At 29.7% G+C, this 22,451-nt stretch overlaps 2 protein-coding genes across 3 annotated transcripts; one reads left to right on the top strand and one right to left on the bottom strand.

Annotated features, from left to right (window-relative positions):
* Nucleotides 1-9,532: 9,532 nt before the first annotated feature.
* Nucleotides 9,533-13,534, bottom strand: LOC100812120 (uncharacterized). 2 transcript variants are annotated; one of them, XM_006574397.3, is made up of 8 exons: nt 13,091-13,534; nt 12,101-12,217; nt 11,938-12,009; nt 11,797-11,861; nt 11,086-11,221; nt 10,917-11,000; nt 10,323-10,418; nt 9,627-10,139 (listed from the first exon to the last, which is right to left on the bottom strand). In XM_006574397.3, exons 1-8 carry the CDS (start codon nt 13,373-13,375, stop codon nt 10,134-10,136), a joined length of 861 nt encoding a protein of 286 aa, XP_006574460.1. In that variant the 5' UTR covers nt 13,376-13,534; the 3' UTR covers nt 9,627-10,133. The 2 variants fall into 2 exon arrangements, with proteins under 2 accessions (NP_001240105.1, XP_006574460.1); NM_001253176.3 differs by lacking the exon at nt 12,101-12,217 and having other exon boundaries at nt 9,533-10,139; nt 13,091-13,497.
* Nucleotides 13,535-16,271: 2,737 nt separating this feature from the next.
* LOC100811589 (eukaryotic translation initiation factor 2A) lies at nt 16,272-22,101 on the top strand. The gene is made up of 13 exons (XM_003518821.4): nt 16,272-16,430; nt 16,512-16,866; nt 17,642-17,828; nt 18,522-18,756; nt 18,848-18,916; nt 19,341-19,442; nt 19,639-19,679; nt 20,478-20,611; nt 20,918-20,981; nt 21,071-21,167; nt 21,245-21,366; nt 21,571-21,593; nt 21,692-22,101. The coding sequence occupies exons 1-13, from the start codon at nt 16,391-16,393 to the stop codon at nt 21,777-21,779; spliced, it is 1,557 nt and encodes a 518-aa protein (XP_003518869.1). The 5' UTR covers nt 16,272-16,390; the 3' UTR covers nt 21,780-22,101.
* The last annotated feature ends 350 nt before the right edge of the window (nt 22,102-22,451 follow it).

Here is a 22,451-nt window from a genome sequence, read left to right as displayed (position 1 = left end):
AAGAAAAGTGATTATTTAAATTTTTCTTTTTTTTTTACTAGAAGTGATTAATTCAATTAGTAATTATAAATTTATCTTAATTTTTTTAAAAAATTACAAATATCATTAATATTCGATCTCTCCTCAAATTATTTATCATTACAACCTCTCTTTTAATTGGTAAAAATAACTGATACAAACAACATTATAATTTGAGTCTTATATATAGAATAAAAGAGAGTAATTTTTTTAACTTGTATTTATATTTTTATTTATATAATATAAATCTTATATTAACATAACTTATTTTAAAATATATTCCAAAATGTTCTTTAGCTTCCATTTTAAACCTTAGCCCTTAATTATATTTAATATTTAAATTTAAATCTATATTTTTTTGTAGAAAAAATCTATATATTTTATCTTAATAAAAAAGTCAACTCCTAAGTTGATTTTGTTTCTAACCTTAATCAAATCATTGTTTAACAACAACAACATTAATAATATTCCTTTTAAACTATCCGTGAGAGATGAGACCATGGAGCATTTCAAGTCCCATGTCATGTTTTGTAGATGTGTGTGTTGTTGGGGAGACCCTTAATAGAAGGTACTGTTGTTGCTTACGGATGGGACTATGACCCCTCGTGTTCAAATTTAGCTTGCACATGTAAAATCCACGTCTAACTAAAATAAGGTACCTGCTTCTGCCAAGCCAGTTTCAGAAATAAGGAAAGCCCCAAATTCAGTGACCATTTTTCAAAGCTGAACCAATCCACAAAGTCATCCACTTTTTTTAAAAAATAAAAATAAAAATTAATCCAAGTGTAAATTATAAACTAACTCAATATTATAAAATTAATTTCAAAGATAAGAGTTATATCTCTCTTATATATATTATTTTAGTTTCATTGTTAGTCGATATAAGATCTTCAACACACATCTCTCACGTTGATGACTAAACATCTTAAACGTGAACTTTGCGGATGATCAAGAGTGACATAATAAATCTAACAAATAATTACTAGATAGACTTTTAGATCCTTTTAGTATATGTTTGATTTGACATTAGAGAATTGATTATAGGTCCATAGTTGATTTTAAGTCGAATTTTAAATGTTTGGTTTGATATTATACAAGATTTTAAAATTAATTTTAAGTTGAAGTAACTTTTAATAATTTTTGCATTGAATCAGAAAATATATATTAAATTTTACTTTTAACTTGATTATATAATAAAAACATTTAAAGATAAATCACGCCATTTCAAAATTAATTTTAACTAAATCATTTTTTAAAGTCAATTTTATCATTTATCCAAACACGTATTTATGAACCTAACTAAATCCTATAAAAATCACTTACTTATATTCACAACGTGGGATCTCTAACACTTAGAATAGGTTATAGGTTGCTTATTAATATTTATGACTAATACTATAGCTCATGCATTTAAGAATGCAGAATCATATCCAAAACTCTTTTTTTATTGTGAAGAATCTTATCAAAAACTATTTTCGTCGTCAATTTGTAAGAATGAGTTTGAATATATTTTTAGATTTTAGATTAATAAGTAGTTACAATTTTTTAATTTATATCTTATAATTATTTTATAAGAGACTTTTTTTTATAAAATAAAGTCAATCGTAATCAAGCCAATGATATTCCAACCAATTCATATTCGGATCTATTTTTCACTTTATATATAAATGTTTCAAGGAACCGAAGAAAACACTTCATTTTAACATGTGACTAACTTCAACCATTCAACGTATAACCCAGTAAACTGAAATTAATTAACTGAGTAATTAAAGATTAAAAATGAAAAGTTCTCATTAAAAAATATAATGATTAATATTATGAGGATACTTTTATTCTAATTTACAATAAATATTGTTTATTATTTTGAAATTATTTATTAAGACAAGGTTCATATATAATACTTTTTTATGCAAAACCACAAGTTTTTCTTAACGAGTAACAATCGTGCATGAGCTGAGTAAGCTTATTTTAGTAAACAACAACAACAACAAAAATTTCTCCAAAAAGTTTATTTAATTATACATTTAAAATCTAAATTTGAGACCATGGATCAAATTAAAACGATACCGTTAGTTGATATAATAGTGTGGTAACTTTCCATAAATACTTTTTTGGTACAAAGCTTCACATAAGTACTTTAATTACCTATAATGTTAATGGATTAGTTTGTTTAAATTTTTAAAAATAATTGTAAATAAGATGTTTTTATAAAAGTTTTTTTTATATAAAAAAAAGCATGTAAGATGTGCTTTTTAAGAAAAATAAAAAAAATGTTTATTTCAAATAAAAATAATTTAAACAAACATATCATAAAATTATTTATTTTATTTAAAAAAAATACTTATTTTAAGAAAATAAACTAACTCATTTTTGCAATAATTGGTGTTAGTATTTAAGATAAGAGTTAAATTTTAAAATTTCATACACAAGTATAGTTATCTTTTCCCTGTGTTTGTGTTAAGCAATAAGCATGATGAGTAATTAAAAAGAGCTTAATCTGTTTTGGCGGGAAACCGGTGGGGTGTCATGTCAGAACAGTTTTTCAGCATCGGGTACGCTCTTTCCGACACCCGGTCCCACCCTTCTTCTCTTTTATATTTTTGGCATTTTTTTCTCTCTAGAACTAACCAAATCCGTGACCCCACCTTCTTCACGCGTGCCTCCTCCTCCGTGCCTTCCACGCGCGTCCCGGTTTCCACGTGTCCCCACCATAGCGTTTGGCGTGCTAACGACTTTCTCGAACGTCGCGAGATGTTATCTGGGACTGTGGGCCCCACGGGAGGCTTCATGTTTCTACGACCGTGCGTCTCAAAAGTCCACCATCAAACCATTTTCGTCATCCTTTGCGGACCCTCGCATTCCTGTGGGACCCACGCGCTTTTCTTCTCCTTTTTTTTTTTTCATCTATGACTTACTTCTCTGTTTGTCCACTCTTTCTTCTTCGGTTCCTAGTTCTTTTTCTTTTAAAAAAACAAAAAATCAAAATTAAAAAATTTAGTCATGAAAATATTTTTTATTTTAAGTGTACTATGAAACAACACCAAGTTATTAATTTGAATAATATTAAATTTGACCTCTTAAAATGAAAAGATACATAACTGAAATAAAAGAATTTCATAAAAAAATTAATTATTAATAAAATTGACCAATAACATATTTTTGCTTTTGTTTTAGCCTGGTGCTTTGTTAATTTATGATTGTTAGCAGTGGGTTTAGCTTAACCAAGCAGCCTAGATATTATTCAAATAAAAAAGGTTGAGTGCACAAGTGTTTTGAAAAAGATGAAACTGTTGGCTTCTAAAGTTAGTAGAATATATTAATGAAGTATTAATTCAATGACTTACTAAATATATTTAATTTCTTTATTAGTTTTTTTTTTTGTTTATCTGACATTCTATATTAACCACGGTGAGAATTTGTTCAACAATTCCAAAACGCGTCAATGATTAATAATTGTTTGTCAGAGAGGAAAATAAACAAGAAAGGAAAAAATATTACTAGTAATTGTACTTGTTTCACTAATTCATGGTACAAAAGATTATCAAATTATGGAATTCTACTTTTTATAGGAATAATTATGGACGGATTAGAATAAAAAAGAAAATTTTATCTATGTTTTTTATTTGAGCTAAAAGTTTGATAAGATGATTTATTTAGATTTGATCTCAATCTGACAATATACGTGAGTTAAACTTAAATTATTAACATAATATATTAATATTAATATTATGTATAACTATATGTTAGAATTAAAAAATATAAAAGAAAGATATATAATATATCTCACAATACATACATTAAAATAAATAGTTTATAAATATAATAATATATTATAAAAAAAATATTTATTAAATTAAAAGTCTCATCATTAATATAAAAATTATAAAATGTATACATTTTAAAAACATATAGAGTATCTATTAATTTGGAATTACTTGAAATTAATTCTCATGACACGTTAGGTTTAAATTTAAAATCTCAACAATTAAAACTGAGGTGAGATTAACGAGAGGTACAGTGGTGAATCTCTCTACTGAGTTATTGGCTAGTTCAGCATCGTTAAAATTTCAAACTCGATTTGATTATTCTAACCAAGCCTATGTCCTAGAAAATTCCATTTCCTTTTTGAATTTCCATTTCTTTTATGACTTTTTGATTTCCATATTGGCTGAGTGAGTCATCAGCGACTATTGTGTGCTGTATATGAAATATGATACCAGTATGATATGAGTACATATTTTTGTATTATATAGTGATTTTGAGAAGAATTTTATAAATATTTGTGTTATTCATATGTAGTAATATTTTAAATAATAATATTTTTATGTTTTTCCATATGAAATAATTTTTTATGTTTACTTCACTCCATCATATTATTTGTTATATTTTATGCTTTTCTTTTCTTTTTTTCTTAATCGTATTTTTTTATATAAATTATTATGCAAAAAAACGAGAATGATATGCTAGTAAATTGTGTTAAATTAAAGATATTATTTTTAAAGTTTTATATGCTCAATGAGAATGATTAAGCTTTAATTTAAGTCATATAAATGGACTAACTAAGGCATACACAAACAAATCCGAATACTATTAATTAAGAAGGGTGCTCATAAAAGTTTGATACGCTGATATACTGATATTTATTGTGTGGGTTACCAAGTAAAAGTCAAATTTTGATTGAGCAACACAATTAAAAACAGACATTTTACCAAGTTATTGCCTATTGGAGAAAACTTAGTTGTAACTCTAACATTTTTTTATATTATTCTTTATTAAAATTGAAATTTCCTCCTAATAACTAGCATTGACTTCTACTATTGGCTTTTATTTAACGGATTTTAAAAGGAAAAACTCTAATTTTTATTAGAGATTAATACAAAAACATATACACTTAAGTTTTGTTCAAGTTGATTATAGGTGTAGTATTTTTTTTCTTTCTACAACATAGGTGTAGTATCGTAGGTATATATATATATATATTTTTTTTATCAAAACTGAAATTTTACTTCAATATCTATTGTCAATTTTTAATACAATGTCAACCTTTGTTGTGTAAATTATTGAGGTAAAATTATAATATTTATTAGAGAATAACATTAAAAGTACTAAAAGCATCGTATCACATCTAAGTTTTGTAAAAGTTATTTACATTTTATTTGATGGTTTTGACATTATTTTTAAATTAAAACGGACTTTCACCTTAAAATTAAATTTTGATATTTAAATGTTGAGATTTTTTTTCAGGTTATTAAAGTATAAATCAAATTTTAATTAAAATAATATTATAAACATTTAAGATGTTGCATCAATTTTTTATTTGTATCGAATACAAGTTAATTATAATATACTTCCTTCATTCTAAAATATAAATTGTTTTAGAAAAAAAAAATTACTTTAAAACATAAGTTGTTTTACAAAATCAATGCTACATTTATTTTTTTTCAAAATTAACCTTAATCAATACTTCATGCCCTAATACAAGAGCCTTTTAATTTCTGGGTAAACTTTTTTTCCTAGGTCACTAATATTTACTCATATATTTATATCATTGATTAATTTCAAAAATCACTTGTTTGTCCACAAGTAACACCAAATACAATGGATACTTTTTAATTAGTTAGGTGAAGTGGAAAAGTATTAATCCATCAAATTTGTATATGAATTTTTTATTATTAGTGAGAATTTTGTTTAGCAGAAGTAAATAAGTAGGAGTACTAATTAATTAGAGATAAAAAGATATATTAAAAAAATCATTGATATTTTTATGAAACTCAACAAATTAATTATTTTTCCTAATAATTAATTTTCATTAATAATAACAAGTTTCTATATAAACTTAATGGACTAAGAACTTTTCACTTCACCTAATTAATTGTATCAGGCACTAATTGTGGAAAAATAAGTGATTTTTTAAATTAATCAATGATATAAATATATGAGTAAATACTAGTGACTTAGGAAATAAAGTTCATAAGAATTAAAAAAGAATTTTGTATTAATAAATGAAGTATTGATTGAGGGTAATTTTGAAAAAAATATTTAATGTAGTATTAATTTTGTAAAATGATTTATAGTTTGGATTAATTTTTTTTTCTTTAAAACAACTTATATTTTGAAACGGAAGGTGTATTTAATTACAGATAAAATGATATATTAAGAAAATCACTGATATTTTTTATAAAATTCAATAAATTAATTATTTTTTTAATATTTGCGCAAAAATTTTAAATAATTTAGATTTTGGAATGGAGGGAGTAAAAGACACAGAAATTAAGGGTGCTGAGAATAATTTGTTACATTTATACGTAATCAGATTAAATGAAACTTGTGTAAATTATATACGAATCAAATTAATGGGTTGGCCTCATCATGAATTCTATTTCACCAGGAGAACATGAATAGTTCATTGGTCAAGAAAAGTAAATTCTAAAGTCAAGTTGGGTAAAAAGAGTACTAAAATTAAATGAATATTGGTTAAAATAGAATGATTAATTATATACAAAATAAGCTTAAGAAGAACTAAGTTGACGATATATTGTAAATTGTAGATGAAAGTTGAGAAATACTTCACACTAGTTGCAATATTTTAAGCATCTTAAATGTATTGTAAACTCATTTTGATTTTGTGATGTTTAAATGTTAAGGGCAATTTAATTTCAACTAATTTGTGCATAGTAATTATATTCAATGTAATTGATTTTTTTTTTCAAAAGCAAAAGAAGAGTTATTTCTACTTTTGATGTCTCAAAAAGTATAAATGATAGCTTAGAACTTCTCTAACATTAATCCAAACACACTCTTCACTTTTTTGTCGAGAACTAACAATTGGTCTCTCAAATCGAAACTAAATGATTTGAAAGGATAATAAATTTGTGTGTGTAAGTGTGTGAAGATAATATTACTATTTATCAACGTACACTAACGGTTCATCATTTTCTAAAAGTTGTAAAATAACATACAAACTTTGAAGTTAATTAAGAAGGGAGTACTTGCAATTGAATTCTTATAATAATGTTATAAAAATATAAAAATTTACCATTTCATTAAACTCGGTGGGAAGTGATTATAATTTTATCACAGTTTTATTACGTGTAGATAATTTAGTGTTTTTTTTTTTTGGTTTTTCACATATATTTTTTTTAGACAATCCTATTAAAATCAAATTGAATATTAGATATAAACATCTCTCTCACTTGAATTTGTAATCTTATTTTTTTTAGTTGTTATCTTTTGGAAGATTAATCTCTTTTACTAATAACCCGTTGATATCATTTATAGATATTTAACTATTTATATATCTCAAATCGATGATCCATCAGCTGTCTAGTTCATGTGGGAAGAGAAGAAAAAGAAGAGAGAAAAAAACAGAAGCTTATGGCAAGGAGGGATTCATAATATTCATTTGATTATTAGTCCAAGCTTGGACTTAATATTCTGTAGTTGGTGGTTGATCCATCACACTACGGATTAGAAGGCAACGGGAATTATGGCACCGAACCAGGAATCTTAAACATAAAAATAGAATCCAATTACTAGTTAAATTAGTAGAAAACGACAAGAAATCTTCTACACTATATTGCAATATAAAATTCAACTATCCTATGAAGTATGAACCTTCCGTTTTCTATTCGTTAAGCTGTATGTTTATGAATATGATTAGAAGTAGGAACGATGTTTACCTACCCACAAACAATAACATCAATTGAATAGAAATACCCCCTTTTTGCTCCCTATCCTCCTATGATATTGATAACTAATTGAATTGAATTTGATTTTAATATATCAACAGTTTTTTTTTTACAAGTATAAATTATTTTATAGGAATAAGAATATAAGATGAATTAATCCAATATCCAATTTAGTATAATAACATTTAATGAGTTTCCATAATTTTTTTAATGTAATCATATAATCAAATAATATTATATAGATAATTGTATAACAATAAACTTAAGAAAAAAAGATCAACTTATACTAATTTAAGTTACACGTGCTCTTAAACCATTCAATAACTTTTTTTTAAGCAACCATTCAATAACTTTTAATTAAGTACTTTTATCTTATAATTCACTGTTGAATTAAAAGAATATTATACATAATCATATTTTTAAAAATATTATAATTTAATAGTTAGATTGATAAAAAAAAACATTTTATGTAAAGTTATTGAAAGTGTAAAAATAAATGTATAAGAACAAGAAGCTAAAAAAATATAAGGGTATGTACAGATTTGACAACTGATTCTTTCTGAGTTCTCCATAAACTTTTTAAAAATAATTAATTTTAATATTTTATTCTTTAAAATAATTTATTTATAAAAAAAATAATTTTTAGACTTAATTCTATTTTTAATTCCTAAAATTTGAAATAAATTCGGTTTTAGCCTCCAAAAACTAGAGAAAAAAAAATATGTTTTTAATCCCTAGGGACTAAATTTAAGGGACTTTGAGTTTTTCAAAATCATTTTGTCTCTAAATTATAAATTTAAGAAACTAAAAGTGTATTTTTTTTTTCAGATTTCAAACATTAAAATGATTTTTTCTTTTTAAATTTAAAATACTAAAATCGGATTCACCCAAAATTTTAAGAATTAAAAACATAAAATTTATCTCATATATATATAAAATGAGAGATTTACTTACTTAAGAGTTTTAGAGTTATTTCTCATCTTCACTATTTATTTTCTTAAGATTTAATGATTGTAATAAATAGTTAATCTTAATCCTTAGATCTTTAAAAAAAAAAATAACGAACAATAATTCTAAAAGAATTACTTTTAGAATAAATAAATCCCCTTTTTATACATATATAAACCGAGCTAACACACATGTTGAGCGTATAAGGGTTAGAGTGATTAGAAATTAGGAGATTTTGGGTTCGAAACCTCCCCTAAACATAACTTGCTAACATTTAACTTTTTTTTTCCTATAAAAGAAAATCCATTGACTTGCATGTTTTACTTTTTTTTCTATCTGTAGTACTGATATTTAATACTCTCATGGGAGAAAGTCTCTCTCACTACTAAATACTTTCCCTCTCTAGATAACTACTTGATCTTAGTCAAATGATACTGAGATAAGATAACGATAAGATCACTAGGAATTCTCTTCCATTATGCTGGTCTTCTGTTTCTTTGCCAAGCAAAAGAACTACACAGCAACTGGCCACCAATATGAAAATTGAAAAGTAAAGTATATTTCATCACATTAGGCAAGACCCAATTATGAGTTCAATGAAATGTGTAATTTATACAAGTCAGCCATAAAAAAGAGATTTAATTCAGTTAATTGAATAAGAATTGAATTATTATAAATTTTTTAATAACTATCGTTAATTTCTATTAATAAAAAAAGAGGTCAGCCATAAAGTAACTTTATTTTTCATATGAAAATTTTGTCCTACTGCTTATACCTCACTCTGCAAAACAGTCTTATCTGATTCCTATGCAAACCGTAACACCCCACAGATTATAAATAAATAAATAAATAAATAACTACACTAAATTTTAGTCAGGGTGATGTTTTCATTTTATGTAAGAATTAAATAGTCAAAATTCTTGATGAGTATTACTTTCTATGATACAATTGGTTATCGTCATCAAAAGAGTAGAGCAGTAACAGAATGCTTACAAATTATCATGGAAAGAAAATAGCAATTTCAATATACAGAAAGCTTCTTATACAGATACACTAAGCAAAACTATAAGTTTTCCTACTACTACAAATCCTTTAGCGCAGATGATATATCTGCTAGTGTAGAAATTTTATCCATGATTTTGCCAATGATGATGAAAAATAGTAAATTGGTGCATCGTGTTTGATGCACAAAAATTTAAAGGCCTGAGATTTGATACCATTATTATAGAATTTTTGAAAGCTTTTTGTGTGTAGTGCATTACACTTGAGATATGCTGCTGCTACTTTATTCCTTTCCTTTTTTCCACAGGAAGAGGAGCAGAAAATTGCTTAGAAAGATCGCTACGTTTTACCATGGCATGGTCTAGGAATAAAGCTTCAATACGTTTGACAAACAAAAGCATGCAGCATCAATATGTTGTAACTGCTTGATTTTCGTGACAGCCAGCCAAGATAAACATTATCTATGTTCTGCATCACTTAACCCTGCAAAAGATACATCTTAGCAATGAACCTAAACTTCAATTTTTTTTTTCTTCTACCTACAAGATGCAGGGAGGGGAGGGAGTGCGTAGAAAAACCATTTAGAGAATTCATATATACAAAACTTTGGTGATATATATATATATATAATTCACTATGCTCCAATAGCATCATGTAAAGCCATACCTGTCTTCTCCTTTGGTTCTGTATGGCGTACCAGGAACGTGCCATTGCAAAGCATGGCAAAAGAACACCAACAAATTGAAGGACTGACATCTCAAACTGACACCAACCATGCGAAGTCAGCATTTAGTAAGCAACAAATCTAGAAAAGAACAGATGATATGAAAGAAAGACTGAAATCATTTAAGTCCAGAGTCAGCACATTAGGTTTCTAAATCAGAATTTTGATCTGCTATGTGACCCAACAAAACATGCTGGTCAATGACAATATTAGGTGCTCTCCCTCCTCTCACTTTTCTCAAATCCCAAAAGTGGCCTACACTTTTCACCTAACTGTCTTATAACTACCATATATTCACAATAACTCCACAGTTATTCAGTTACTTATTATTAATAATGGTGGTTTCTATTATTACTCTTTTAACGAGTAAGGAGTAACTTTTTTACCCTCCTCTGACTATTAATAGCCATAAGGTTTCAATCCTCATCTCTCATTCCTATTCTTCCTAACATATACCCTCCAAATCAGAGGTATCAAACACACATGAGATAATCTGGACGTGCCAAGAAAGGAAGTTGTCAGAACATGCTACTTACATTAAAGATTATCGATGCATCTTGCCCAGTTACAGAGTTCTTTGTGAGAATTAAAGCTTGGCGTACAAGCAAAATCATCAACAACTGCATAATATTATTATCATTAGCCATATCAACTATCAGAAAGGATGAAACAACACATGCTTTAACATTAAATCTGTTTCCTTACAATGAGAGTGACAGAGCGAAGGCAAGCAATGCTACTGGTTTGTGACATGGCATAATCTTCATACTCAGTTTGCAGCAACTGCTGCTCTGCTGAAGCTAGAGCCACATGGAGATCAGCATCATGCCCCCATTCTTGCCTGTATATGGGAATGATATAAATCATAATTGAGGGAAAGTTGATCATGGATATGAAAAAAAGCATTAAAAAAAGGTGAGGGCTAGAGGGATATAAATAAATCAACAAATGCATTACACATCTTGAGTTGGGAGTAGCTATTGCAATTGGGGGGAAAAAAGTGACACAGACCCTAGTAGGCATCAGTTAATTCCTATTTTTTTAAAACAAGGGAAGAGGGTTAAAGCCTTAGAGGGTAGACAACTGAGAATAAATATTTGCTGTGAATGCAAGCAATTTTCTGTAGCTAGTAGGCTAGTACAAGATCATTTTCTGTAAAATTCCTTTACCATATTTCAAACAATTGGGATAAACTTAGTTCTATAAAATTCCTTTGCCATATTCAAACAATTTTCTATACGTAGTACAACTAACAAGATCATTTTCCTAGGCATATCTGAGACACAAGAATGAAGAATAAGCAGCCAAAAGGATTACATAGAAAATTTCAGCTCACACAACTCACAGGCATTAAGCAAAACCTTTCAGAAGATGGAAAATGAGAAGAAGTCATATATAAATCAGTAAGTCCAATACCTTATATCAATCGCCATAATTGCATTGCTTCTGACCGGTGGAAGAGAATAATTCGGTGAAAATGCCTAAAAATAGTGAAAGGATAACTCATCATTTTTAATTTTAAATTTAGGCAGCTCATGAAGAAAATAAAAACCCAACCTGATTACAGATTTCACATATTGTATTTCCTTTCTTATTGCACCATCTTTGGATACACTTCCTATGAGCAAACTGCATGCCAAGATATAGTGAGCAAACAGGTTCATAAGCCAACTTGAAGTCAAAACTTAATGAATCACAAAAACTTCACTGAACTCCCAACCCTCTTCCTCTTCCACTTCCTCTTGTACAGATGCAACCAAGGTTTTAAAAAAGGGTCTCCAACTGTGTTTGGAACACAATATCCAAATTTTTTAAATGTCTGCGTGACCGCATTTGTCTGCGATTTGCCGCGATATCAACAAATGAGACAAAATCACAATGCCACAAAACTGATATTTAAAACATTGGATGCAACATGAGCCGTTGAGCCAACATGAGATGAAGCAACATAACATGATCGTGAAAAATTGAAATGATTTAAAAAACGATAATTGAACTAATTCAAGAAGCCATTGCACTGAGACAAGTAAAGACACTGCATGCTTGCAGATTCATGCTACTTAAAAAGGAGGGGGCATAACAAGTAAAAACAGAATACCGATACAGAGAAGTGTATCAACTCATAGTCCTATAAGTTGCTCACTAAAATTAAAACTTTCTCACTTTTGGCATGGCCCATAAGAGCTTGTTTGGATACGAGGTATAAATGCTATTGATAGCTTCTCTACATCAGTTTGTTTAAACTTCAAAGAAATAACTTTAAAATAAGTATTTTTTTCAAAAATGCATTTTTAATAAGCAGATATAATTTGTTTCTTAAAATAAGCAAAAAAAAAACTACTTATTTTAAGTAACAAACAATTTAGACAAACACATTAGAAAAACATAAAATTGCTTATTCTATTAAAATAAATATTTTTTTGAAAAAAATAAGCTTAAACGACAAACACTATAGTTTTTTTTTTTATTCACTAGAGAAACTCTCAAGCCTTCAAAAAGACTTTTAGTCTTCTATGCAAACAGACTCTAAGTTGCTCAATAAAATTAAAACTCACTCACATGATCTAAGAAACATGACAACCCCAACAACCACTTGGTGTTATTATTCATCAAGTTACATTCTTTCCCACATGTAGAAGTAGTGAGTTATTTTGAGTACTGAGTTTGAGAGTGAAAAAGAAAAAAGAAAGAAACTTTATGAAAACCCCACCTTGAGAGTGCCATTACAGGAACAAGGAGCCTCCATGGCTTGTGCTAGATCTTCTTCCTGGCATATTCTGCACTCAACAACAACAACAACAACATCATCATCATCATCATCCTTGTTTGAAGATGAAGACGAGGAGGAGGAGGAGCACCCTTCTCCACCATTTTCAGGAACGGGGATTATTAATGGGTCAACACCAACACCATCACATTGTCTTCCATCCACTGATCCAAAACAGGGCGTGGAGGCAATGATCCGGTCAATACAGACGATGAAGTCGTCCGCCATTTTTTTGAGGTGAGAGTGAGAGGGAGAGAGACAGACACTGTAGTTTCTTTTGTGGTGTGTGTTGTGTTGAGAGAGAGAGAGAAGGAGAAGGAAAATAGTGGTGCAGTAAATTGTGGAGGCGTGGGTTCCAAAAAGGTAAGACCACCTACTAGTCTCAAACTCTCAATTGGACGGTGACGGAATTTACGAAACAAAACGCAAGGAAAATATCCTTATTTTATTATGTTAATTATTATTTTTAAGAGAAATAAATAAATTGAAAGCATCTTGTAATTGAGAATAAAAATAATATTTTTAAATAAATGATTATCAATTATCAATCTTAAAAAAAAAAGATTTTGCCACATAATAAAATGTTATGCGGCATCACTGTATTTATTCATTCCCCATCTAATTTCATTAATTTTTCCTCTAGTTTTTATAATTCATAAAAACATATTATTATATTTAAATTTAGAAATTTTTGTGTGATTTATTTTAAGCAAATGTACCTTAGCTACTTTCTACCCAATATACTAATGAATTTTCTATTTTAATTCTTTAAAACACATAATTATATTAATCAAGGAAATTGTATTTAATATCATTTTCATAATTTGGTATGAAGTTACATGAGAAATGCTATGAGGGGGAGGCAAACGGGGAGGGTTAGGGATCGGAGAAGGGACACAATTGGTGAAACTTTGACAACGTAGCTTTTCTTGAGGTTTCCAAAGAGCTATGGGCAAGAAGACTTGTGAAAAGTGTTCTGTAGATATAGGAAGGTCAGGGAAGTTTTTATGGCACAAAAACGAACTAGTTGGTCCTACTATGGAATCCTCGAGAATGTGGTGTAATTTTTTTTTTTTTTTTTTTTGTATTTTAACTTAGTATTTTTTAGGCATTATCCACTTGCAGTAAAAGAAAAGAAAAGAAAGCATTATCCACTTGGCACAAGAGAATTATATGGAGTTCAAAATTTTGTCTAGCATTTCCAACGAAAATGTGCAATTTAAGGTTCATCTCAATTAAGTCAATATGATCCTTGATAGGAAAAATGAAATATAGAGCATTATGCAAATAGCTATAAAATTCTCTATCGCTATAGCAACTGAGTTAATTAAATCGGTGTTTTCAATGAGAGAAAAAAAAAATCAAATGGTGGTAAAAGGGATAAATTGTATATAACTTAAAAGAAACACAAACACATGGATAGGCAAAGACAATGCAATAGATAAATCCGATTGCATATTACAATCAATCATCATGATCAATGCTACATGTAGATTTAGGATCATAATTATAATCAAGCCCCAAATACAAGTATTTGAACTTATTTATTCTATTTAAACAAGCTACTATCGTATATCAACACAATTTTAGTGAGTCCAATAAGCTTTTCTCTCCCAAAACAAGTTGTTATAACTACGATATATACCATCTTCTTTTATCCACCAATTGATATTGATTTCTTTTGGGTCCTCTCCGCCAACGTAGGCAAAGAACATGGGTACTTATTGTTGTTACAAAATCCAACGGGTGCTATCTTTGGTTTTAGGTAATCCATCATAGACCCTAATTTCATTATAAGCACTACAAAAGCCAAATGCAAGAAGAAAAAGCAAAGAAGATGAGAACATAGTTTGACGTTGACATTTTGAAAATGATACCCACTAGATTAGATAGGTGTTGCATTTCATTTGCAATATATAGAACAAGAAGGCATCACCATGTAAACAAAGGAAAATAAACTGAAAATGAATATGATGAGTGAATCGGATTATGGATGCCAAGTTTGGTCAAGATTTATATTAAAAAGCATTTATTATTGTATTCATATCAGTTTTGATCAAGATTTAAAATATTAAAAAAAATTATTGTATTCAGTAGTGGTCAAGCATTTATATAAAAGAAAGTAATGAATAAAATAAAATATAAAAGAAACTAAAAAGGTGGATTGGAAAAACGTGGGTTACATTCAAACCAACGTTTTCCTGAACACACCCAGTTTTAGATTATCAATATCAATTTTGGTCAAGATTTGAAATATTAAAAAAATAATAATGTTATATTCTTTTGTGGTCCAATATTTATATAAAAAGAAACTAAAAAACAATATAATGAGATAATTATGTTATCGAAATAAGTTTTGGTTAATATTTTAAATATTAAAAGTATTCATTGAATTAACTTGTGATCAAACATATAGATTCATTTTGGTGTTTTATTAAAAAAAATGTACTCATTTATCTTTGAAATTTGATTCAATTTGGTCATTCCATCAATTTGAAATCAATGTCGTTTATAATCTTTCTTTGAAATTTAAAATTAACATTGTTAATAATTTTAACATAATAGAGGTTAGAAATCATTATAAAACAATACTTCTTTTTTTGGATATGTTTTTGCACGCGTAATTAACACAATGACGATTTTTAATTGCTAATATAACATTTAAAAACTATAAAAAGTAAAAGGAAAGATGAGCAAAATGTGTGCATCGGGGTTCATCGATTTGAGTTCACGTTTCTACAAATGATTGAACGATATATGTTGCCTCTGTCATGCAAATAACATTCAAAATATGTTTCATTCTGATGAAGAAAGAATTGAGTCAAGAATGCATGTTACAAAAACTCATTTTGTAGACTTGGATTTAACATAACCCATTTAATTTGTTGAATCTAGACATTCATTTATGACTCCATATATATTATTTAAATCCGTCAATATTGATCTATTGATAATTTATTAACAAAAATAAAATAAGTAACAAGTTAAATTAAAAAGCAAGATAAATCAGCAAAAGTATAATTTGGCCTTTACTGATATAATAAAAAGGATAAATATCTATTTTAATTCCTAAAAAATATAAGATTTTTATGGAAAATTTGAATTTAGTAATCTAATATAAAATTTTTGATCCTATTAATAAACTTATAAAAAGCGTCATAATAACCCGTAACTGAACTGAGTTCCCTCTCCGGCGAGACAGTAAGTAACAAGCTTTTCAATTTCTCCGTCGTTTGGCTTCCAATGGCATCAAATAACCACTCACCACCTCTCGAGATATTAGGTATTCGCTATCACAACACAACACACTTCGATTCAATTTCTCTTTCTCTCTAACTTTTGATTTTCGTTTTCGTTCTCTCAGTTCGAGGACCAGAAGATTTCTCGCTCTGGACCGGACCTCCCTTCGCGAACGGTCAACCAAGCATCAAGCTCGAGAAAGTGAAATGCATCAACGCGAAGTTCAGCGACGACGGATCCAAGCTCATGGTGACAAAATCGAACTCGCTGATTAGCGTCTACGATTGCAGAATCGCCGAAGAGATTAGGGCTTTTGAAGTCCCCAATGTCGTCGCCGCAGCTTTGTCGCCCAATGGAACTTACTTGCAGACCTTCCAGAAGCCTTCGGCGCCGCAGGAGAAGAACGTCACGCTGTGGAGCATCGAGACCGGTGCTGCTGTTCACCAGCAGTCACAGAAGAACATGACCAAAGCCAATTGGTCTGTGATCAATTCGTTGATTGTGAAAAACAGAGTGTTCTTAGTTTCTTACCAAATTTATGATTCTAGTTAACATGTCCTTTGCTCTGTTTAGGTAAACTTTTCCGTAAACAGTTATTGGAGGAAATAGGAAGGAAAAATGAAATAAGCTATTTTCATGCTAAACTTAGCTTATGCATAAGGGTCTGTTTGGGTAAACTTATCCAGAAGCACTTCTAGGAGAAGAAAATAAGAAGATTAAATGAAATAAGCTAATTTTAGATTATAGAGAAGCTCATTTCATTTTTTTCTTCATAATCTTACCCAAACAGGCCCTAACACTTATAGGATGAAATAAGAAGGAAAAAGAAATAAGCTGTTTTCATAAGTTAAAATCAGTTTATAGAGAAGCTAAATGACCGAGCTTCTATAGATTAGTGTAGGAGAAGGAAATAAGAAGGATAAAATGAAATTAGCTTTTTTCATAAGCTAAAATTAGCTTTTTGCATTAGTTAAAAATCATTTTACGGAGAAGTTAAATGACAGAGATTCTATATGTTAGTTTATACATAAGCTAATTTTATTTTCATTTCACTTTCTTATTTTCTTTTTCTCCAAGTGTTTGTAGAGAAGTTTGTTTAATTAGACCCTTATTGTTATTCCTTTGGGTAGAAGGTATTATTGGGGATTTTTTCTTGATGTTGTGTGTCTGTATGTAAATGGTTTATTGACGAATGCTCAACATTCTTGCTATGGTTTATGTTTTAATAACTGTTACTGTCTGTCTGTTTTTCAGGCCTGCAATTCAGTTTAGTTCTGATGAAGCTACTGCGTGTCGGTTGGCAACTAATGAGGTACAATTTTTTGATACTGGGGATTTTTCGAAAGGAGTTGTCTGTCGGTTAAGAGTTCCCGGAGTTGCTGCTGCTGAGCTTTCTAGTTTACCAGGGTCTCATGTAGCTGCATTTGTTCCAGAATCCAAGGTTTGTGTCCCTCAACTTAATGCTTATGGTGAAAGCTTAGTTAGGTTTTTTGCAACTAAATGAATGGTAATTTGGCATGCTGTTGTTTGTTAGGTTTTTAATGTATGAAATTCTATGAACTGTCAATGCATAAAGGTTGAGTATTTGGAGGACAAGCGTCTTTCATTTACTTCTAGATTCTTGGCTAATAGAAAAAATGTAAATTGGGTATTTATGTGTTGTATACTGTTATGTAATTACAATAACTAGGGTACTTGTAAAACTATACATAATTTTTTCAAATGTGTAGTTAAGACATGGATTCCAATATATGTCTCTTATTTTTCTTCCTCTTTATAATTATAATTTTCAATAATTGGTGTACATTCAAACAATGGAATTATTGATTATTGAATTTTTTTTGGGTTTGTTAGATCAGATTGGCCATTGGTAGCCTATGAATGAATGACTGATGACTGTATCTTATAAAAATATGTTGCCCTAAACACGTTTAATATGAAATCTAATTTGAAATTCTTTGCATATGCAGTCTTCTTTGTTCATTATGTCTCATTGATAGTCAATATTGATAAATGTTAAATTAAGGTTTAGATTACAGGTTTATATCCTGTGTGGCAGGCATCTAGAAATAATGATTATTTATCACACCTTTTCAATTTTGATGCAAATACTATTAAGTTTTCTACCTTGTAGGGGGTTCCTGCTAGTGTACAGATATTTGCTTGTGGAAATGCGTCTCAAAGTCAACCTGTTGCTCGACGTAGTTTTTTCCGATGTTCAACCACCCAACTTAAATGGAATCATGGCTCAACTGGGCTTCTAGTGGTGGTGCAGTCAGATGTTGACAAAACTAATCAGAGTTACTATGGAGAATCAAAGTTATGCTATCTGACCACGGATGGGATGCATGAAGGACTTGTGCCTCTTCGTATGTTCTTGCTGCTAGTAAAAGAACTGATAATTGGTTATATAATGTCTATCAGAAGGGTAACATTCTAATTTTTTGAACAAATTGGCAGGGAAAGATGGGCCCATTCATGATGCTCAGTGGTCATATTCTGGCTTGGAATTTGCTGTTGTATATGGATGTATCCTTTTCTCTATGATATATACAATATGGAGATAAACAGCATGTACTAAAGTTCCCACTATTTGATATTTGCTGAAGATCTGCTAACATGGCATACCAGGCTAGTTTTGAAACACACATTTATTTTGGGGTGATTTTATATTCATGATAGGAAATGCTTTCAAAAATACATTAGAGCTGCTTCTTTCTATCTCTTCTATTTGAAAAACCGAATCCCTCTTAAATATGGTTTTTGATATGCCATAATATACCAAACTGGACTAGATATTTTCTGCATAGTTGTTGTCTTATTGATGCCTTGTGAATTGTACATTTTTAAGAAGTCATATGATGGGTGTTTTGTGTCCTCATTATATTAATCACTTTTAATTATTTTTTTTATAGATCTCTCAAATGTTTCACTTTTCCTTAACTTGTTTTAGTTATGCCTGCTAAAGCAACTCTGTTCGACAAGAAGTGCAATCCTCTACTAGAGCTTGGAACTGGTCCTTACAACACTATTCGCTGGAACCCAAAAGGGAAATGTATCCTCTGGTGATGAATTGGCATTCTTTGTATTTAGTCAAATAAATTTTAAACACTTACCCAACATAAGATTTCTTTCTCTTTTAAATTTTTAAAGGCCCTGAGGGTTTTTGGGTAGGATTGGAAATTTGAAGTGATTCTATATTCTTATGACACAAGCATCTAAATATGGGTTCCTTGATTGTTATCTTCCAGTTTTGTGTTTGGCTGGCTTTGGTAACTTGCCTGGTGATATGGTATGTTTTGACTATTTGAATCATATGCTCTGTTTTGATTTTTCCTTTCTTATGAAAAAGATCTGATGTGTGATGACTAGGATTATTGATTCACCTTGTTGAAAAACAAATTATGACATACAATCACTTTTAGTGTATAAGAATCGCTTAAGGGTGTGTTTGGGTAAACAACTTAAATGCTTATTCTCTTATTACATGAGGACTTATTACCATATATTTGACCATGAAACTTATTGGAATAAGCTAAAAAATAAGTCACCAAGAAACTTATTGGGATAAGCTAAAAAATAAGTCACACCAAGAAACTTATTGGGATAAGCTAAAAAGAACTTATGGGAGTTATAAGCTATTTTGATTAACTCAAACGAGCTCTTCCAAACATCCCCTAAAAATGTTATATTGTTGGTGCCTTTGGTCTTAGTACTGAGTGAATCTCTTTCTTTTCTCTATTTCATTTCATTTATTTTTTAATGATTAATGATGTGTGGTTTCTTATTTTCAGTGCATCTTTGGTTCAACTTATTTTGAAGAAATAATCACTTGATTTTGCTAGCTTCTCAAAAGAAAGAAAGTGATTATTCCCAAAATTAGTGGTTCCCAAAGATTCACGTAGCATTTTTTTTAGTCATTAAAACAATAAATTGAAGTAAAAAAGAAATTGCAAGTATCTGCTGTACTTCGTATGTCTCATGCTCAAATGCACGCAAGATTGCAAACACATGCTTCTTGTATGAACTTCATATGTGAGAACTTGGAACCACTAACAGATTTAATATGTTTTTCATGCTTATGTGCTAGGTATTCTGGGATTACATTGATAAGAAACAACTTGGAGCCACTAAGGCTGAATGGTCTGTGACTAGTGAATGGTCTCCGGATGGGTGCTATTTCATGACAGCTACAACAGCTCCAAGGCTTCAAGTTGACAATGGGTATGTAATATATGGCCATTAGTGTAAAATGCCTAAAAACACGCAATCTTCTAATCATGGGCACATTACTTTGTTGTTAGTGTAAAATGTCATCCTGATCAGCCACTTTATCTGTTTTCAATGATTTGATCATAAGTAGTCAATGATTAATTTAAACAACACTTAATGGTCTTATTGGACAATAACTTATAATTTATAGGAGAACATTTTACTGATTGTAATATGTTGGTTTCCACTTTTTTGGTGGTCATAGTCTTATTCACAAAGAGAGGCCTTTGTGTTATATTTTATTTTCTTTTATTGAAGGATCAAGATTTTTCACTACAATGGGTCATTGTACTTCAAGAAGATGTTTGACAAATTGTACCAGGTTAGTAGTGTCTTGAACTTTTGCTGATTAATTGTTTTTTTTACTACCTTTTCACAGATGTTATTGAATTGTATGCAAACTATTTTTAGGTTGATTGGAAACCAGAGTCACCTGGTAAGTTTGGTGATATTGCCGAATTAATTAAGTCTCTAAATTTGGTACAACTTGAAGATAAAAAACCATCAGGTTCGTGACCATGCTTATAATATTTCTTTTAGTTGAGTTGTATCTTTTGTTCTTTTAAGACCGGGGACTAATTGCAGGTCAAGGACCACCAAAGTCTACCCAGACTTCTACAAAGGCCTCTTCTGCCAACCCCACAACACAAAAACCTGCTGCATATCGTCCACCACATGCTAAGAATGCATCTGCTATTCAGGCAGAGGTACCCAATCACAGAATCTATTCTCCTTCTTTCTTTCTATTCTTAATTGTCAATATAAATTTTCAGCAATACTTGAGCATGGCATAACTTTATAGCCAAATTGTTTTGCTATATGCATGTTTATGCATCTTTCCATGAACTCTTGGAGCCGAGTTTCATTTTTTAGTTTGTCTCTGATGATGCCTAAATGATCTGTATTTGCAGTTGTTTGGAGAGACTACTGCAGAGTAAGTACCTTTCCTCCACCCCCCACTTCCTTTCTTTTATGCTTCAAGTTCTTATGATTTATATTCTGTTATTAATGGCTATTTGTTAATTAATTTAGAACACTGAGCAAGAATGCATTACGAAACAAGAAAAAGAGGGAAAAACAGAAGGAGAAAAAGGCTGCTTCTGATGCCAGTTCTTCATGATGGAATCAATGTTCTTCCTGACTCGTTCTAAATTGCTTTTCTACTACTGCACTCGCGCACCTGAAAATTTGAGGCTTTCAGATTTTGGTTTACTGGCAACTTTGGGCAGTTTTGGTTTGCTCAGATTTTGACGTGATTGAAGTCATGTTGTAGGTTTGTGCTTTCTTGAGTTTTCAGCTGGGATATAAAAGGTGGGAGAAGATAAATCTCTTTATCCTCATGATAAAAGAAGTATTTATTGTAAGAGAAGTGAAATTATACGTTGGTCACAAACATTATTTTGTTTCCGGTTGGGATATAAAAGGTGAGAGTAGAAGATAAATGCCCCTTTCTCCTCCCGATAAAATATGTATTTTTTGCAAGAGAAATGGAATTATAAGTAGGGTGCTTCACACGCGTGTACGTACATGCACACACGGGCATAAGAGTATATGGACAAGAAGTGTAGTTTCTAATACATACGGACAAAGTACAAAAAGAAACAAGAACAAAACTTAAATGTAGTTTTTAAGTTTGAGTGTTGCTCTTTGTTCGGAATGAATCTCATCTCAATAATCCATGCAATAAAAAGTTAACAATAAAACTTTTAATTTCCAGTTAGAAGTATTTATTGTATGAGAAGTGGAATTATAAGTAGGGTGCGCACCCTATCCCCCCTCGATACCCGAATAC

Source organism: Glycine max, chromosome 2 (genome assembly GCF_000004515.6).
Source record: "Glycine max cultivar Williams 82 chromosome 2, Glycine_max_v4.0, whole genome shotgun sequence".
NCBI classification, from domain to species: Eukaryota; Viridiplantae; Streptophyta; class Magnoliopsida; order Fabales; family Fabaceae; genus Glycine; species Glycine max.
This window is presented reverse-complemented; position numbering and strand designations above follow the sequence as displayed.

Coding starts and splice junctions, on each gene's coding strand:
- LOC100812120 (XM_006574397.3), bottom strand. CDS start 13,375: ATGGCGGACGACTTCATCGTCTGTATTGACCGGATCATTGCCTCCACG. Junction 11,001..11,085: donor TTCGCTCTGTCACTCTCATT/GTAAGGAAACAG, acceptor AATATTATGCAG/TTGTTGATGATTTTGCTTGT. Junction 10,419..10,916: donor ATGCATCGATAATCTTTAAT/GTAAGTAGCATG, acceptor GGTTGGTGTCAG/TTTGAGATGTCAGTCCTTCA.
- LOC100811589 (XM_003518821.4), top strand. CDS start 16,391: ATGGCATCAAATAACCACTCACCACCTCTCGAGATATTAG. Junction 19,680..20,477: donor GTAACTTGCCTGGTGATATG/GTATGTTTTGAC, acceptor CTTATGTGCTAG/GTATTCTGGGATTACATTGA. Junction 21,367..21,570: donor CATCTGCTATTCAGGCAGAG/GTACCCAATCAC, acceptor CTGTATTTGCAG/TTGTTTGGAGAGACTACTGC.